At 37.8% G+C, this 19,540-nt stretch overlaps 2 protein-coding genes across 6 annotated transcripts in view; one reads left to right on the plus strand and one right to left on the minus strand.

The window, feature by feature from the left end:
* Positions 1-19,540, minus strand: part of rpl34 (ribosomal protein L34) — a 750,063-nt gene that overhangs the window by 84,239 nt on the left and 646,284 nt on the right. The gene's annotated exons all lie outside the window — the stretch shown is intronic.
* Positions 705-19,507, plus strand: LOC108892768 (serine/threonine-protein kinase/endoribonuclease IRE1). Of its 5 annotated transcripts, none has more exons than XM_051076207.1 (8): positions 705-848; positions 1,730-2,714; positions 8,970-9,920; positions 10,040-10,203; positions 10,285-10,505; positions 10,716-10,845; positions 10,953-11,053; positions 18,213-19,507. In XM_051076207.1, exons 2-8 carry the CDS (start codon positions 1,748-1,750, stop codon positions 18,430-18,432), a joined length of 2,754 nt encoding a protein of 917 aa, XP_050932164.1. In that variant the 5' UTR covers positions 705-848; positions 1,730-1,747; the 3' UTR covers positions 18,433-19,507. The 5 variants fall into 5 exon arrangements, with proteins under 5 accessions (XP_050932164.1, XP_050932162.1, XP_018546020.2 ...); XM_051076205.1 differs by lacking the exon at positions 18,213-19,507 and adding an exon at positions 11,582-12,368 and having other exon boundaries at positions 10,261-10,505; XM_018690482.2 differs by lacking the exons at positions 705-848; positions 1,730-2,714; positions 8,970-9,920; ... (2 more) ...; positions 10,716-10,845; positions 10,953-11,053 and adding exons at positions 13,119-13,289; positions 13,824-15,782; positions 15,903-16,066; ... (1 more) ...; positions 17,113-17,242; positions 17,342-17,442.

Consider the following 19,540-nt stretch of genomic DNA (forward strand, 5'->3'; position numbering starts at 1 on the left):
AAGGTTTCAGTGTTTTTCAGCGTCCCCTCTTTAAATCAACCCATTTTTGCCCACTCACACTCTAAACACTATTATCATAACTAAGCATACCTCACATCCTGAGTTTTTCTTTATTGGTTTGACTGACTGTACCATCTGAAAGTCATGGCTTCCTGCAAAGGATCATGCTACACATCACAGCAGTAGCTTGCAACTTTTGACTTTTGAATCATCAGAGGTTTGTCTTCCTGTCTTGAGCTTTTCTGCGCTGGCATGTTATCAGGAACAGGAAAGGGTGTAGTTTTGTATTTTCCGGCAGGGAGTGGGTTTTCCTATTCATCTGTAACAAGGAAAAGATATATAAATGCTGTGTCCATTTATATACATTTAAATCAATCAAGCAAATAGCAGATCACATTAGAATTGGTTATTGTGTGTTACATTCTAAAAAAAGGTTCTAATATAAAAAACAATGGAATTCTAGAGGTTTTTCTGGAGGTTTAGTTTACTTTTTTTTTTTTTTTTTTTGCTTATTGAACTCATTGCTGGGAGCGCATGGAAATAACTGAATGCCCTCAGATGAATGTATCAACATTGTATCAACTCAGATCTTCTTGTATTTGGACTATGCAACTGTACACTCAGAAAACAATGTGTAGAGTGACAAGCAACATAGAGCAAAAGAATGGGAGGGACCCCCCAGTCCCTGTGGTTTTCAATTGCTCCCTCCTCTAAAACAGAATATAGTCAATTGCTGTAACTGAGAGGAGCTAGAAAGAGAAAGGCAGAGAGAGAAAGAGACAGAAGTACAGGAAGTTAAGTTTTGATAGATATATTTCATACTGCATTGGACACTCCACCTCAACAGTGTAAGTTCATTTCCATATATTTTCCCTACTAATTCCTCTAATATTTACCTTGAACTTGTATTGTTAACTCAAACTGAAACTATGTGGTCATCATGATGAACTTGTACAAGCACAAGATTTCATCTTTCTACCTGCTACAGTTATTTCCCGGCACAAATATTCACAGTTGAATTTTCGTCACAGCCCGTCTCATGTTATCGCCTTGTTGCCTGTTGCCTGTTGCCTTCAGATAGTGCTTCCTTCCCAAATTTCCAATATCACACCCTTCCACAGTTTAAACTTGGGGCCTAGGTTAGGTTTTGGTTTGGCGTAGCATAAATAATTGGTTTTAGTTAGGGACAAAAGCTGGTTAAGGTTAAGGTTAAATATGGTGGAAAGATACATATCAATGGGGAAACATACTTCGACGCAACACCTGCCTGAAAGAGGAAGTTCATGGTCTGTGACAGAAATGTACAGCACTATGCATGCAAAGAAAGTCAGATCTTAGTCACATGTAAATTTCTACTCAACATGTTGCAGCTTTTCTCTGTAAATACATTGCTTGTAGTTGTCAGGTTGAAGAAACTTTAATGAACATGCCTGAACTTTGCTAAGAAGCTTGTGAATCACAGCACATACCACCGTTTGTGGTCATGTAGATATTATGTGATGCTGGAGTTTTCAGTTTTGAATTATCCACCTAAATACAATGGTGACAAATGCAATTCTCAAAGCACTGATACAATACAGTGCTGTGCAAACCACTTTGTTGTAGATTTCATTTTAAATACTCCATGAAGCCTTTAAGCTCAGATTCTAATAATATCTTTTTGCTGTCTGTTTAAAGTTCAAAATGATATTAAATATTGTAACAATAATATTATTTTGTCTTCCAACAGGCAATCTGAAGCAAAGAAATGGATATTTTCGCACCATTCGCACAGTTAGTTCCACTAACAGAAACACATCCTATAATACAGTCTATAATTGACAATGACCTCAAGAAGTTGAAAAAATTACTGAAGGACAATGACATTAATCAAGTCTTCCCATGCAGAGAGTGTGGTGATTATATAACTCCACTGATTGCTGCTGTTGTAAATCACAACAGGGATATTTGCACCTACCTTCTGCGTCAGGGTGTGGACCCAAATATTCCTTCCCAAAATGGCTGGACACCTTTGCATTATATCTCACGATCCAAAGCGCCACCTGTTTTTGTCAGGAAACTGCTTGAAGAAAAAGCTAATCCAAATGTGTGGACTCTACAGCCATTCACACCACTGCAAACTGCTGCCATCAATGACAGAGAAGATGTCATGAAAGAGCTCCTCTCTGCTGGTGCAATGGTAACATTATTTCCTGTTACTGATCCTCAACAAATGATTTACAATGAAAAAATATCTCAGATGATTCAAAACTTTGCATCCAGTGGAGATGAACTATGCTCCAAAATCAGATATTTTTTGGAAATGGAAATTGCTGTGCGAGGGAAATCACCTGAAGAAGTCTTCAGAATTTTTGACAGTCACATGCTACAGGAGGATCCTCAGATACATCTGACCATGATTGAAATGCTCTTTACTGTTACTGGGCGAGGTAAAGAAAAATACAGCCAGAGAAGTATTAAATGGCTGAAGGACACTGGAAGTCTGAATTTGTACGTTGCAGGGGCAGTGAGTCGCTTTCCAAACATTCGCCTGCAGCATGTATATAGGACAATAATTACTTTACACTCTGTTTTCTGCACAATGGATGAGATACCAAATGACCAAGCACTAGCTATAATCCCCCTACTACTGGAAAGACTTTGCTCAAAAGGGAGACCTGATATTTGGGAAGCTGTTCAGCAGACACTGTATGTGGTAACACAGAAAGCAAAAGGTACAAATGACTGGCATCCCAGTTTTATTGAGAAGTTATGTAAGACAGTTGCTCCTTTTGTGAAGGACCAATACTCCTCTGACACTAGAGTCTACACATATGGCATATTTGCAAACTTACTTTCAGTTGAACATGCTGTGAACATCTTTCCATCAGTGGGGATAAGTTCAGTGCCTGAGGACATACTGACATCTGCAGATATGAAAATGAATGACAAGCTGAAAGAAGCACTCAGACGACTGAAAAATCATTTCAGCAAACCAAATATGGAATGTGAAAATGGTGCAACCTTATCTGACTCCAGGAAAAAGAAGAAAAAGAAGAAGAAGAAGAAAGAGAAGTCAGAAAAGCATGAAGACCCAAATGATGAGGTTTGCAGTGCTTCAACTGATCCACCAGCAGCTCCTGTTGTGGAATCAACCTCAAATGTAAAGCCATTTGACTTCAACCCTTCTAAATCATCAGTAACACCTGTATGGCTACAAATCAGCAAAAGATGGAAGGAGAAATTAGAAAAGCTTGTGAGCACTGATGGAAGTAAACTCACCAGAATTCGGAGCATTGTTTATGTAAATGATGCAGAATTCCGCATAGCAAAGGGAAGTGATGGTACTGAAGTCTTTTTGGGGCTGAGAGATGATGGCACTGAAGTTGCTATTAAGAGAATGTCTAAGAGCAACTATCGAGAGCTGAAGAATGAGGAGGGACTTCTACGGCTTCCTGAGCTTGACCATCAGTCTATTGTAAGGTATATTGATGCTGCAGAGGATGAGAACTTTGGATACCTTTGTCTTCAACTTTGTGAATACACCTTGGAAGAATATATCAGAAAAATTGATGACAGTCTTCTGAGAAAGGAACTTGTCAGTCAGGTTCTCGACAGTTTAAAGGTGCTTCATTGTCAAAATCCTCAAATTCTGCACCGGGATCTCAAACCACAAAATGTTTTGATCGGTAAGACAAGTTCAAATATATTGAAATAATGGAATTCACTACCTGAAATACAGAATAAGCAACTATGTTTCAATTTCTTATTTTTTTGTTTTTTTAAATTATTTATCCTGCAGATGTTAATGGGAGGGCAAGATTAGCTGATTTTGGCATTAGTAGACGGTTGCTCAAAGGCCAGACAACTTTGCGCACAGCCAGTGCAGGAACAAAATGCTGGATGGCCAAAGAGACTTTAACAGGAGAACTTGACATACCATACAAGTCGAACACTGATGTACAGGTGAGTTTTTCAGCTCCACAAACTTAAGAGGTGATTTGCAAAACGTTTTCTTAACTGTTATTATGTTCTGTTCTTCTCAAGGTGGCAGGGATGCTGATTTATTATATCCTCTCTGGAGGACACCATCCATTCGGTGACAAACCCTATGAATTTGAATACAACATTCATGAGGGGAGGTACACTCTGAACCATATTCAAGATGTGGTGGCGAAGGATCTCATCGAGTGGATGATTGATAAAGAACCAAAGAAAAGACCTAAAGTGGTACAATGCTTGAGTCATCCCTTCTTCTGGACCTCTGAAAGGTGAAGAAGAAATGCTGACTGATAAATTGATTGATTGATAGACTGATTCCAGTTAAAATCCTTGTCAAATGATTTTTTTATTGTCTGTGGGATGGTCCGGGGTGAAATAACCCTTGATTAAGATTGGTAATGAGGAGGCAGCAAAGTGTCCACATGCTGACCAGGAACTGATTGATTCACTGGGGATGGATCTGTCTTTCTTTACTTAGACTTTTGTTCTTGTGTTTCTGAACATCATTCATACACACGCTTTAGCATGTCAAGAAACTGAAAGCATGCCAGGCCTATTATGCCTAGTGACTAGGGTTGCTTAGCTATGACAGTTTCCAAATATCATATGAGAATTTTTTTTAGTCATATAACCTGATTTAAGTGCTTTTTTCAGGAGAGTGGATTATTTGCGAAGGGTAGGTAACAGGGAGGAGGTAGCAAACTGTCGAAATGCTGACCAGAAACTGATTGATTCACTGGAAAAGTGTGCTGGGGATGGATCTTTCAACCTGTGGAAAAATAAGGTGAGTCTAACACCACAACTGTAACATATTCCTAAGTATTACCTCAGGTTTAATTATTTTTTGTGTTGCAGTTTCCACCAGAGTTGGTCCAGAAGATGGATGCCAAGAACAAAGCCTATCCTGAAAACACACTGGGATTACTACGCTTCATTCGAAACCTCCACGAACACTAGTGAGTCAAATCAAGTTACAAGTGATATGGGGCTTTAAAATATTACTCAAGCCCCTCAGACAAAATAGCATTAAAGTCCAAAAGAATACAGTGGCACTGAATGCAATTCATCAAATCTGACAAATAGTCTGATAAATCCATTTATCTGCTTGTTCCAAGTCTTTCAGTGTATCTCACAGTCTTAATCAGCAGATTGAGTTTGCTCAATATAAAAAATTTGTGTCATAAAATTTTCCCTTTCTTTGCAGTCCCAAGGATGCAGCCCAAGTTGATGTGATGACAATATTTCCTGATCTCTTTGGATGTGTTTACAATTTTGCCAAAGACCAAGGGTGGAATTCAGAGTCTCCCCTGAAAGAAATGTTTCAAAGAGGAGACAAGGAAGTAGTAATGCCTCCCACAAACCTTATGGAGCTGGTGTCCCATTTCAAGAATCTCAACCCAGTGACTTGAAGTGAAGTTGGATTCAAAAAGGTTTAAGGACTTTAGAGTCTTCTAAGGAGTCAAAGAGAAAAAGCATTCCTGGTTTAATAGTTACTAACATGTCCCATAGCAAGATTGTAGCAACACTGGGACACAGAGCAGCACTAGAAATTATTTCAAGGTGAGGAATATTAAGTTCAACAAGATTTTGCACATGTATTGTAAATAGTAACCATTTTCCAAAGTTAATGGTAAGTCGGTAACAGTAAGTTAGTAGTTTATAAAACACACATGTGGTATAGTACAGTGATGAGACATTTTTTTGTCACTTGAGTTTTTTCTATTTTGTATTCTACTCTATTCCCTCTGTCCTTTGAAAATACTGAATGTTGACTTACAAGCTACAAAATGTACATAAAACAAGAATGGCAATGCCACAACCTGTTTGCCACACAAAAATACAGAGTATGACATTCAAAAAAGGGTGTTTGCCAAATCATTTGTAGACTTTTAAACTTAGAAGCCTAAGAGTTCTTATACTCATTAAGTGTTGCAAAAAAAGAAGAAAAAAAACAAAGGAAAAAAAGATGATAGAATATGCTAGCTTTATGATATTTTTTCTATGATTGTGTTTTAAGCATACTGAATGTTATTCTCAAATTATACTGTAAGTTTATTAAATTGTGTATCAAAAAAATATGATCATGAGATGTTTTATCATTCATTGATCGTTATGAGACAATATCAGTCACTGTTAATACAAATTTTCTTTTACTTCCTAATCAAAGGACATTTGGGATCTTAACGCTGCACTAATCTGCAGCCCATCTCAGTAATTCATTGTGTTTTAGTGCATTAGCTCATTGCTTTGGTTTTACAGGCCACAACTTAAATTTTTTACTTCACTACAACCACTGACATTAACGTTGTTTCCAGTTGTAGCAGGTGGATGTTTTCAATGAAAAATCTCTGTTAAACTCATTGTTTGTTGCCTTTCCAGCACCAAACTGCAGACAGACAAAGTTATTAGATATAATTAGGCAGCTACATTTCCTAATCAGTGAACATGTGTATGGGATTATCAACATTTTTCAGCATCCACTCTTTGCATCAACCCCATTTTTGCCCTCTCACACTTACCCACCAATATGCACACAATACTACCTCAAACACTACTATCATAACTAAGCATGCTTCACATCCTTAGTCTGGCTGTGCTGATTTGACTGTCAGTTCCATCTGAATATCACAGCCTACTATAAAGGAATATACCACACATCAAGACAACAGTTTACAACTTTGGACTTTTGAATTATCAGAGGTTTGTCCTCCTGTCCAGAGCTTTTCTGCACTATCTGTCAAGTTATTGGTGATGGGAAAGGGTGTAGGTTTGGATTTACAAGCAGAGGGTGGAAGGTGGTTATGCTGTTTTATTTATTTATTATTATTTTATAATAATAAAAAGATATATACATGCTATTTTCATTAATGTGCATTTAAATCAATTGAGCAAATGGCAGATTGTGATAAAAACAATTAGTTATAAGCTTTCTATAATAATGGTAGTAGAAAAACAGTAAAAAGTGAATCCAGTCAGATGAGTATATTAACATTTTTATAAACTCAGATCCTCTTGTGTTTGGACTATACTGACTGGACACTCAGAATATTGTGTGGAGTGACTTCTGTCAGGAAAGCAACTTGGAATATAGCAGTGTGGGAGGGATCTGCTGTGGCGATTCAACCAATCTCTCTTCTAGAGCAGAATACAGCCCACTGCTGGAAATGGGAGGAGAAGGAAGGGGAAAGACAGAGAGAGCGGCAGACATACTGGGGAAGCGTTTTGTGTTGCGTCTTGGTATTTACGGTCAGTGTTAAATGAGACACTCCACTTCGACACCGTAAGTTAATTTCTCTACATTCCTCTCTCATTTACCTTAAAATCTCAGAATAATCCATCCTTACGGTTGTTTGTCGTCATCATAACAAACATTTAACCCTCGTATCAACTATGACCAAAAAGTACGTATACTAATTTCACAGCTCTATACATTCAAAGTTGAAGTCCTGTCTCAGTCGGTCTTGTGACGTAGTCTGTTCCCTTTGAGATAGTGTTTCCCGACCAAATTTCCCATAGCAATCCTTTCCACGGTTGGGTTTAGGGCCTAGGTTGGGTTTTGGTTTGGCGTACCAATGACTAGCTAGGGATAAGGTCAGGTCAGGTTATGGTTAAGTGGAAACTATATATATATATATATATATATATATATATATATATATATAAAACCATGGTAATTCGTTACTAAGGAGTTTGGGAATCACAAAATATTTCAGTTTGTAGCCAGGTGGTTTCTGATGTTGAAGTTCTCAGTTTTGAATTATCCACCTAAATACAATGACAGTAAATGGAATTTCCTTTTAGCTTGTTAAAGCCGTGCAAAATTACACTTCAAATAAAATATGGTAGTGTCCAGACCACTTTGTCATAGATTTAATTTTAAATACTTTCTGAAGCCACTGTAAACACAATAAGCCTTAACCTCAAATTCTAAGCCCTTTAAGTTCTTGTCTAAAGATTAAAATGGCATCAGGTGTTGTTATAATAACATTATTTTGTCTTCCAACAGGTAATCTGAGGCAAAGAAATGAATATTTTCACTCCATTAAAATTAGTCCCACCAACAGAAACACATCCAATAATACAGTGTATAACTGACAATGACCTCGAGGAGCTCAAAAAATTACTGAAGGACAATGACATTAATCAAGTCTTCCCATGCAAAGAGTGTCATGATTATATAACTCCACTGATTGCTGCTGTTGTAAATCACAACAGGGATATTTGCACCTACCTTCTGCGTCAGGGTGTGGACCCAAATATTCCTTCGCAAAACGGATTTACACCATTGCATTATGTGTCAGTATCCAAAGCACCAGTTATTTTTGTCAGGAAACTGCTTGAAGTAAAAGCTAATCCAAATGGGTGGCCTCTACACCGATTCACACCACCACAAACTGCTGCCATCCATGACAGAGAAGACGTAATGAAAGAGCTCCTCTCTGCTGGTGCCGAGGTAACATTATTACCTGTTACTGATCCTGAGCATGTGATTCACAATAAAAAAATATCTCAGATGATTCAAAACTTGGCATCCAGTGGAGATGAACTATGCTCCAAAATCAGATATTTTTTGGAAATGGAAATTGCTGTGCGAGGGAAATCACCTGAAGAAGTCTTCAGAATTTTTGACAGTCACATGTTACGGGAGGATCCTCAGACCCATCTCACCATGATTGAAATGCTCTTTACTGTTACTGGGCGAGATCAAGAAAAATACAGCCAGGGAAGTATTAAATGGCTGAAGAATGCAGAAAATTTGAACTCCTATGTTGCAGGGGCAGTGAGTCGCTTTCCAAACATTCACCAGGAACATGTATATAGGACAATTTTTACTTTACATGCAGTTTTCTGCACAATGGATGAGATACCAACTGAGCAAGCACTAGCTATAATCCCCCTGCTACTGGAAAGACTTCGCTCAAAAGGGAGACCTGATATTTGGGAAGCTGTTCAGCAAACACTGTATGTGGTAACACAGAAAACAAAAGGTACAAATGACTGGCATCCCAGTTTTATTGAGAAGTTATGTAAGACAGTTGCTCCTTTTGTGAAGGGCCAATACTCTTCTGACTTTAGAGTCTACACATATGGCATATTTGCAAACTTACTTTCAGTTGAACATGCTGTGAACATCTTTCCATCAGTGGGGATAAGTTCAGTGCCTGAGGACATACTGACATCTGCAGATATGAAAATGAATGACAAGCTGAAAGAAGCACTCAGACGACTGAAAAATCATTTCAGTAAACCAAATATGGAATGTGAAAATGGTGCAGCCTTATCTGACTCCAGGAAAAAGAAGAAAAAGAAGAAGAAGAAGGAGAAGTCAGAAAAGCATGAAGACCCAAATGATGAGGTTTGCAGTGCTTCAACTGATCCACCAGCAGCTCCTGTTGTGGAATCAACCTCAAATGTAAAGCCATTTGACTTCAACCCCTCTAAATCATCAGTAACACCTGTATGGCTACAAATCAGCAAAAGATGGAAGGAGAAATTAGAAAAGCTTGTGAGCACTGATGGAAGTAAACTCACCAGAATTCGGAGCATTGTTTATGTAAATGATGCAGATTTCCGCATAGCGAAGGGAAGTGATGGTACTGAAGTCTTTTTGGGGCTGAGAGATGATGGCACTGAAGTTGCAATTAAGAGAATGTCTAAGAGCAACTATCGAGTGCTGAAGAATGAGGAGGGACTTCTACGGCTTCCTGAGCTTGATGATCAATCTATTGTACGATACCTTTATTTTGCAGAGGATGAGAACTTTGGATACCTTTGTCTTCAACTTTGTGAATACACCTTGGAAGAATATATCAGAAAAATTGATGACATTCTTGTGAGAAAAGAACTTGTCAGTCAGGTTCTCTACAGTTTACGGGTGCTTCATTGTCAAAATCCTCAAATTCTGCACCGGGATCTCAAACCACAAAATGTTTTGATTGGTAAGACAAATAAAAATTTTAACATATGATTCACTAACTGAACTGAATTCACTAAATATTTGAATTTATGCTGTTCATGATTTTGTTTACTGCATCAATCTACACCATTTATCTTACAGATGTGACTGGAAGAGCAAAATTAGCTGATTTTGGCATAAGTAGACGCTTACCCAAAGACCAAACAACTCATCACACACGTGGTGCAGGAACAGAAGGCTGGAGGGCCAAGGAGACTTTAGAAGAAGAAAATGATGTAGGATACAAGTGGAGCACTGATATACAGGTGAGTTTTTCTGTTATATGAATTTTCTTGATGATTAAGTGAAAAATCATCAATCAGTTTATGTATATGCTAACTTTTAAGGTGGCAGGGATGCTGATTTATTATATCCTGTCTGGAGGACACCATCCATTTGGTAAACCCTATGAACGTGTGTACAACATTCATGAAGGGAGGTACAGTCTGAACCATGTTCAAGATGTGGTGGCAAAGGATCTCATTGAGTGGATGATCGATGAAGAACCAAAGAACAGACCTAAGGTGGAAGAATGCTTGAGCCATCCCTTCTTCTGGACCAGAGAAAGGTAGAATCTCTATTGTCATAGCCAGTTAATTCAGATGAATTCAACTGTTTTTCTATGCTTTAAAGCTGTTGCTGTTATTTTCTTTATCAGTCGCCAAGAATGTCCTTACCGTAATTTTTTATCAATATGATATGACAAAATGGTTCAAGTTTTTTGTATTTTGTCAAGCCTGCCCCCTGTTGTACAATGTTTTTTTGTTTTTTTTTTCAGGAGAGTCGAATACTTGAGAAGGGTTGGAAACAGGAAAGAGGTGGCCGCTCGTCATAATCCAAACCAGGAATTAATGTCTTCACTGGAAAAATGTGCTGGGGATGTATCCTACAGTCAGTGGAAAGATAAGGTGCCTTCAATTTAATTCTGTATTCTTTGTTTGGAACCTTGGAGCTCTGTATTCAAAAAATCCGTTTTATCACTAAGTATAATCGTAAATAATGTTTGGTGTTACAGTTTCCAAAGGAGTTGGTCCAGAAGGCGGACGACAAGAAGAAACCCTACCCTGAAAACACATTGGGATTACTACGCTTCATGCGAAACCTTCAAGAGCACTAGTAAGTTAAACTGAGTTAAGAATGGTGAACGACCTTAATAGGTCGCATGCACACACACTTTCAACACCAAAAGACATATTTACTCACTTATAAAAATGCAGTTATACTGAGTTTTTCATTGCAATTTCAGTCAGCATCACTAATGCAGTTCCATTCACTTTCACTATATTGGGGGTAAATGCAGAATTTACAGGAGATAATAAAATATGTCCAGAAGACTGACATTTTGACAAATCCTATTCTTTGGAACTCTGAGAACTTCAAGCATCCAAGCAAGGATTTTTAATTACCACATTTATGTATTGTTTTTTTCCCACTGCTTTACTGATTTCTCTGTACAAATTTAATCCCCTCTCCATTTACTTTACCACTGACCTACTCCACACCTGTTGTGTCTTCATGGCCACATCAGTTGTTATAATCATACAAAAAAACTTTCATCTAATCTCTTTTTTTGCCAGTTTCTAGTGTACTGTAGATGACTGTCAGGGATTTTCTTTTTAACACCTTTTTTCTCTCTGTTTGCAGTGCCGAGGACTTAACCAAAGTTGATCTGATGTTACTGTTTCCTGATCTCTTTGGGTGTGTTTACAAGTTTGCCAAAAACCAAGGGTGGAATTCAGAGACTCCCATAAAGGAAATGTTTCACAGAGAGGACAAGACAGCAGAAATGCTGCCCACAAGCCTTAAGGGCCATCTGGGTGTCCCAGTTCAAGAGTCTCAACCCAGTGACTTGAAGTGAAGTTGGATTAAAAAATGATTAATGACTTCAAAAGACTTTAAAGTCAGAGGAAAAAAAGCAGTTCCAGTGTAATATTTATTAACATGGCCCATAGCAAGACTTAAGCAATACTGCTTAAGTCAAGGAACTGACTTAAGACAAGACACTGCACTAAAAATCATTATTGCACTTTTCATCTTCATCAAAAAATTGCAGCTCCTGCTGTTTGTATATTGCACTCTGCCATAAAATTTGGATAATATTTCAATTAACTGTTCAGCCCTGTTTGTCACATAGAAATCTGAACAGATGTTGGCACATAACAAAAATAAAATGTTACTGCAGCTTGCAAGAGTATAATATTAAAAAAGAGTGTTTAAATGCTTTTTAGATAAACCTAACAAGCCCCGAAGTCTAACAGTGCTTCTCTTCATTCAGTGAATGGTATTGCAAATTTAATACCATACGCAGGCTTTATACCATGGAGATTCTTTTCTATTATTTTGTTTTAAGCATGTTGAATGTTATTCTCAAATTACACTGTAAGTTCAATCAACTGTGTATCAAAATAAATGTGTAAAGTGGTGATTGTAAGATATGTTTTGTCAGCGTAAATCCTGTTTCACAGAATTGATCATCTCCAGAGGTCTCAAGGTTTGTCAATATCCCCTCTCGAGATCACCCCCATTTTTGCCCACTCACACTTACCCACCATAATACACACAATACTACCTTAAACACTATTATCATGTGCACGTTCATGTTACATTGGGACTTGCCACAGTATAAGACACCTGTTCCTGTTAACTCAGCATGCTTCACATGCAAATATGTACAGCTTTAAACCATTATCAGAGGTGAATATGTTTGTGTTTTTGATGAGAGATTGTTTGGATTATGATAATAAAAAAGATAAATGCTGTTCTTTACATTTACAGTATGTACATTTAAATCAGTCAAGCAAATAGCAAATTATGATGAAACTGGTTTTCCATAATAACTATAATACAACAAAACAAAGAGTCCATATGTTTGTACAGAATTTGTGTGTAAACCTCTCTGCCTTCACTGTGTTATCTCTGCCCCACAATTTTTTTCTTCATCCATAAAGTTGGCAATTCCCCCTTTTCAGCCCTGACAGGCCACATACAGCCCCAGCACCTTTCACCAATAAGGTAGATCAGCTTGTATTCAACCTGAGATGGTAATAAGTGAATGCACTCAGTCATATCAACATTTTTATCAGCTGAGATCTTCTTGTGTTTGGATTACACTGACTGGACACTCAGAGAACAATGTGTAGAGTGACCTCGGACATAAAACAACAGTGTGGAAAGGATCTCTCCTGTGGAGATTCAACCCATCCCTCCTCCTGAACACAATACAGTCTATTTCCGTGAATGGGAGGAGCAAGACAGAGAGGCAGAGCCCGAGCGAAGGCGATGTACAGCAGCACAGGAAGTTACGTTTTGAAAGATAAAGTTGATGCTACACGGGACACTCCACCTCGACACTGTAAGTTCATTTCCCCCATTCCTCTAACATTTTTACGTTTATTTGTGGTCATCATAATGAACTTGTACCAAGAAATGCAAGATTTCTTCCCTGTATGACAAAATATTTACGTTCATTTTCATTTCACAGCTGTGCACATTCAAAGTTGAATTCCGGTAATAGCAGATCTTACACTGTAGTCTGTTACCGCCTTCAGGTTCCCGACCCAATTTCCCATAGCTCCCCTTTCCACGGTTAGTCTTAAAGCGGAAGTTATATTTTGAAATATAGAATTTTTGAACAACTAGTTAGGGATAAGGTCAGGTTCAGGTTAACTTAAGTGGAAACACGTCAACGTGGAAACATACCTCGACACAAAATCTACCTGAACGTAGAAGTTCCCAGTCTAACAGTGAGGGAGAGGTCTGGCGTTTGAGGTTTTGAATTCTAGAATGGAATGGAATTTTGTTTTAGCCTCACAAACACTGTAAAATTACACTTCAAAATAAATGGCATTTATTTTTTAAACAATAATATTATTTTGTTTTCCTACAGGTAATATGAAGCAAATGCATAAAATGAATAAATCTGCAAAAGCGACTCTTTTCACATTCCCACCAAGTCAAACACATCCTATAATACAGTGTATAATTGACAGTAACATCAAGGAGCTCAAAAAATTACTGAAGAACAATGACATTAATCAAGTCTTCCCATGCAGAGAGTGTGGTGATTATATAACTCCACTGATTGCTGCTGTTGTAAATCACAACAGGGATATTTGCACCTACCTTCTGCGTCAGGGTGTGGACCCAAATACTCCTTCCCAAAATGGCTGGACACCTTTGCATTATGTCTCACTATCCAAAGCACCACCTGTTTTTGTCAAGAAACTGCTTGAAGCAAAAGCTAATCCAAATGGATGGACGCCCCCGGAACTACAGCCATTCACACCACTGCAAACTGCTGCCATCCATGACAGAGAAGATGTAATCAAAGAGCTCCTCTCTGCTGGTGCAATTGTAACATTATTTCCTGTTACTGATCCTGAACATCTGATTAACAATGAAAAAATATCTCAGATGATTCAAAACTTGGCATCCAGTGGAGATGAACTTGCCTCAAAAATCAGATGTTTTTTGGATTTGGAAATTGCTGTGATGCAACAGAAACCACCAGAAGAAGTCTTCAGGAGTTTTGACAGTCACATGCTACAGGAGGATCCTCAGATACATCTGACCATAATTGAAATGCTCTTTACTGTAACTGGGCCAAATCAAGAAAAATACAGCCAGGGAAGCATTAAATGGCTGAAGGACAATGGAAGTCTGAACTCCTACATTGCAGGGGCAGTGAGTCGCTTTCCAAACATTCGCCAGCAGCATGTATATAGGACAATAATTACTTTACATGCAGTTTTCTGCACAATGGATGAGGTACCAACTGAGCAAGCACTAGCTATAATCCCCCTGCTACTGGAAAGACTTTGCTCAAAAGGGAGACCTGATATTTGGGAAGCTGTTCAGCAGACACTGTATGTGGTAACACAGAAAACAAAAGGTACAAATGACTGGCATCCCAGTTTTATTGAGAAGTTATGTAAGACAGTTGCTCCTTTTGTGAAGGGCCAGTACTCTTCTGACTTTAGAGTCTACACATATGGCATATTTGCAAACTTACTTTCAGTTGAACATGCTGTGAACATCTTTCCATCAGTGGGGATAAGTTCAGTGCCTGAGGACATACTGACATCTGCAGATATGAAAATGAATGACAAGCTGAAAGAAGCACTCAGACGACTGAAAAATCATTTCAGCAAACCAAATATGGAATGTGAAAATGGTGCAGCCTTATCTGACTCCAGGAAAAAGAAGAAAAAGAAGAAGAAGAAGAAGGAGAAGTCAGAAAAGCATGAAGACCCAAATGATGAGGTTTGCAGTGCTTCAACTGATCCACCAGCAGCTCCTGTTGTGGAATCAACCTCAAATGTAAAGCCATTTGACTTCAACCCCTCTAAATCATCAGTAACACCTGTATGGCTACAAATCAGCAAAAGATGGAAGGAGAAATTAGAAAAGCTTGTGAGCACTGATGGAAGTAAACTCACCAGAATTCGGAGCATTGTTTATGTAAATGATGCAGATTTCCGCATAGCGCAGGGAAGTGATGGTACTGAAGTCTTTTTGGGGCTGAGAGATGATGGCACTGAAGTTGCAATTAAGAGAATGTCTAAGAGCAACTATCGAGTGCTGAAGAATGAGGAGGGACTTCTACGGCTTCCTGAGCTTGATGATCAATCTATTGTACGGTACATCGACTTTGCAGAGGATGAGAACTTTGGATACCTTTGTCTTCAACTTTGTGAATACACCTTGGAAGAATATATCGGAAAAATTGATGACAGTCTTCTGAGAAAGGAACTTGTCAGCCAGTTTCTTAACAGTTTAAAGGTGCTTCATTGTCAAAATCCTCAAATTCTCCACCGGGATCTCAAACCACAAAATGTTTTGATCGGTAAGAAAAGTAAAAAATCGAAACCTATGATTCACTAACTGAACTAAATTCACTAAATATTTGAATTTATGCTGTTCATGATTTTGTTTACTGCATCAATCTACACCATTTATCTTGCAGATGTGACTGGAAGAGCAAAATTAGCTGATTTTGGCATAAGTCGACGCTTACCCAAAGACCAAACAACTCATCACACACGTGGTGCAGGAACAGAAGGCTGGAGGGCCAAGGAGACTTTAGAAGAAGAAAATGATGTAGGATACAAGTGGAGCACTGATATACAGGTGAGTTTTTCTGTTATATGAATTTTCTTGATGATTAAGTGAAAAATCATCAATCAGTTTATGTATATGCTAACTTTTAAGGTGGCAGGGATGCTGATTTATTATATCCTGTCTGGAGGACACCATCCATTTGGTAAACCCTATGAACGTATGTACAACATTCATGAAGGGAGGTACAGTCTGAACAATGTTCAAGATGTGGTGGCAAAGGATCTCATTGAGTGGATGATCAACAAAGATCCAAAGAACAGACCTAAGGTGGAAGAATGCTTGAGCCATCCCTTCTTCTGGACCAGAGAAAGGTAGAATCTCTATTGTAATAGCCAGTTAATTCAGATGAATTCAACTGATTTCTCATTTTTTTGTTTTGGAGTTGGCATAATGTTAACAAGACGGAGAAGTCTTGCTAGTTTATGCTCACTGCTCTCTGGGGCTGTAATCAGGCAAAGTGGTGCTTCCTGCTAATGCTAACAGCTAACATGCTGATACCATGCAGGTACAAATTTAACCTTGGTTACTTACGTTAGCAATGTTAGCATACTAATATCTTATAATTAGGGGTACGTAACACAAACTATAGCTGAGGATGATGGGAATGTCATTAATTCTGTGTGTTCTTGGTCATGAACCAGATTATTGGACACATTTTAAAAATGATTTGATGACTCCATAGAAAATGTTGGCGTCATTAGGAGGCAGTATGATACATCCTTTGAATGTCTATACAAAATGTCATGGTTATCCATCAAATAGTTGTTGAAGTATTTCAGTCTAGACCAAAGTGGTGGCTCTCTGTGGTGCCTGTGCAGCCATGCAACTAACAAGGCTTGTAAAAATCAGCTAATACATCAAAAGATGTCAATGAAACCATTTCAAAGTCAAGCCTTTGTTATAGTCTGCTGATGTTACATTTTCTGTAGACGCTGTTATTTCTTTATTAATTGCCAAGGGTGTACATGCCACTGTTTTTTTATCAGTATGAGGTGACAAAAAGGTTTAAAGTTTTTGCATTGTCAAGCATTGCAATTTTACAATCTTTTTTTCAGGAGAGTCGAATACTTGAGAAGGGTTGGAAACAGGAAAGAGGTGGCAGCTCGTCATAATCCAAACCAGGAATTAATTTCTTCACTGGAAAAATGTGCTGGGGATGTATCCTACAGTCAGTGGAAAGATAAGGTGCCTGTAACTTAACAATTCAATGCTGTATTCTTTATTTGGAACCCCACTGGTTTGTATTATGCTAAGTATAACTGTAAATAATGTTTGGTGTTACAGTTTCCACCAGAGTTGATCCAGAGGGCAGATGACAAGAAGAAACCCTACCCTGAGAACATACTGGGATTACTACGCTTCATGCGAAACCTCCAAGAGCACTAGTAAGAATCTTGAACGACCTTAATGGGTCACACACAAACACCAAAAGACATATTTACTCACTTATAACAAAGCAATTATACTGAGTTTTTCATTTCTAATTGCAATTTTCCAGTCCACTGAGCACCCACTAATGCAAATCCATTCACCTTCAGAAATCAGATGATAAAATGTGACAGGAAGACTGAGATTTTGACATTTTGGAACATTGAAGATTTTAAGCCTCCAAGCAAGGATTGTTTTTAAAACAATTACATTTATTTAATGTTTTTTCCCCCACTAATTTACTGATTTCTCTGTATGAGATTAATCCCCTCTTCCTTTGTTTTAGCATTAACTTATATCACACCCACTGTATCTTCATGGTCATGTTAGTTGTTACTAGTCTCTTCTCCTTTACTTCTTTTACTTACTTACTCCTTTAATTCTTTCTTCCCTTTTTGTTGCTCTTACTAATGATTATTAGTTAAGTTAATAACACAAAAATAGAACATAATAACACAAAAAAATATTCTAATCTCCTTTATATGCCAATTAGTGGATCATTTTAATTTTTCAGGTCTCTAAAAATTCTTCAAACAGACAAGGAAAAAATCACTATATGGTTAAACTAATCACAACCATTAGACATATGTAACTGATGATAAGGGACTGCAAGCAGACATGGATTCTTTTCCATGAGTGTCAAGCAAAGTGTTTAGGAAATACTGACATACTGTTGATGGCTGTCAGAGATTTTCTTTGTAGTGTCATTTTATTTTTCTGTTTGCAGTGCCGAGGAAGCAGCCAAAGTTGATCTGATGTTATGGTTTCCTGATCTGTTTGGCTGTGTTTACAAGTTTGCCAAAAACCAAGGGTGGAATTCTGAGATTTCCCTGAAGGAAATGTTTAAAAGAGAAGACATCACCACCAGCTTTGTAATGCTGCCTACAAACCTTGAGGAACACCTATGTGTCCCAATTCAAGAGTCTCAACCCAGTGACTTGAAGTGAAGTTGGATTCAAAAAGGATTAAGGACTTCAAAAAATGACTTCAAAGTCAGAAAAAAAAGCATTTCTAGTGTAATGGTTATTAACATGGCCCATAGCAAGACTGCACTAAAGGTCATTATTTCAAGACTATGAATGTTCAACATATTTTCAACAGACATTTTTTGTGACTTATGTATCTCTGTTTTATGATTTGTATTTCTATTTTGTGACATTTTATACTTTATCTCAAGTACAATCTGTATAAGTAACCATACTTTTATTTTTCCATTTTTATCATACTGTAAATAGTCAGTGGCATTGTAAGGTGGGGACCAATGAAAGTAAGTATGGGTCCCCCCATGGGAAGGACCTTCAAAAAGATTGTAATTAAAACTTTGGCTGGAGAAATAGTTTGTCTGATTTTATTCATTTTATTTAAAACAACATTTGAGCATCTTGGCAGCCTTCTGCTCCTCTGAAAAAGTGCACATGGTTTAGTTCACTCTTTCGGTAGGGTGGACAAAAATAGTTTGTCTCTAGATGCGGTAGTGCACTAATGCTGAGGGGTTGAGGTAAAGCTGTCAGCATTATCATTCTTAGCCAAAATTAAATTTGTGTATGGGCTTTAATTTGGGTGAAAAAGATTTTGGCTTGTGAGGTGATGCTCACAAATCATTCCAATGTTTGTAGTTGTAAATTAACTATCCTAAGGTACTTGTGTAGAAAAGATGCAAGCCCATATTTATGTAGCGCACTTGTTACCCTGACAAACAATGATGTGGGCTGCCCAGTTTGGACTCGCTTAAAAACATAGAATTTCATGGGGTAAACTTTGTGCTGGTTCCTCATTCAGTGGCAGACTTTGCCTCACCACAAGAGGGCAGCATTTCAACACATACAAGACAAACATTTTTATATCCTGTTGACAGTTGTAAACATGCTGTATGAGTGAAACATGCATTTCTAGAAAGTAAGATGTCACTATATGTTTGTTTTAAGTTATAGTGTAAAATTATTGAGTTTTTAAATTCTAAAAATGTACTTGGCCGTGTGCTGTCTTCATAAGAGTACCACAAATAAACACAGGTCTTCTTTATTTCAAGTGTCAGAGTCTTATAAATGAATAATT

This window comes from Lates calcarifer, linkage group LG15 (genome assembly GCF_001640805.2).
Source record: "Lates calcarifer isolate ASB-BC8 linkage group LG15, TLL_Latcal_v3, whole genome shotgun sequence".
Classification (NCBI taxonomy): Eukaryota; Metazoa; Chordata; class Actinopteri; family Centropomidae; genus Lates; species Lates calcarifer.

Coding starts and splice junctions, on each gene's coding strand:
- LOC108892768 (XM_018690482.2), top strand. CDS start 13,175: ATGGGAGGAGCAAGACAGAGAGGCAGAGCCCGAGCGAAGGCGATGTAC. Junction 17,243..17,341: donor ACAGTCAGTGGAAAGATAAG/GTGCCTGTAACT, acceptor TTGGTGTTACAG/TTTCCACCAGAGTTGATCCA. Junction 17,443..18,212: donor CGAAACCTCCAAGAGCACTA/GTAAGAATCTTG, acceptor TTCTGTTTGCAG/TGCCGAGGAAGCAGCCAAAG.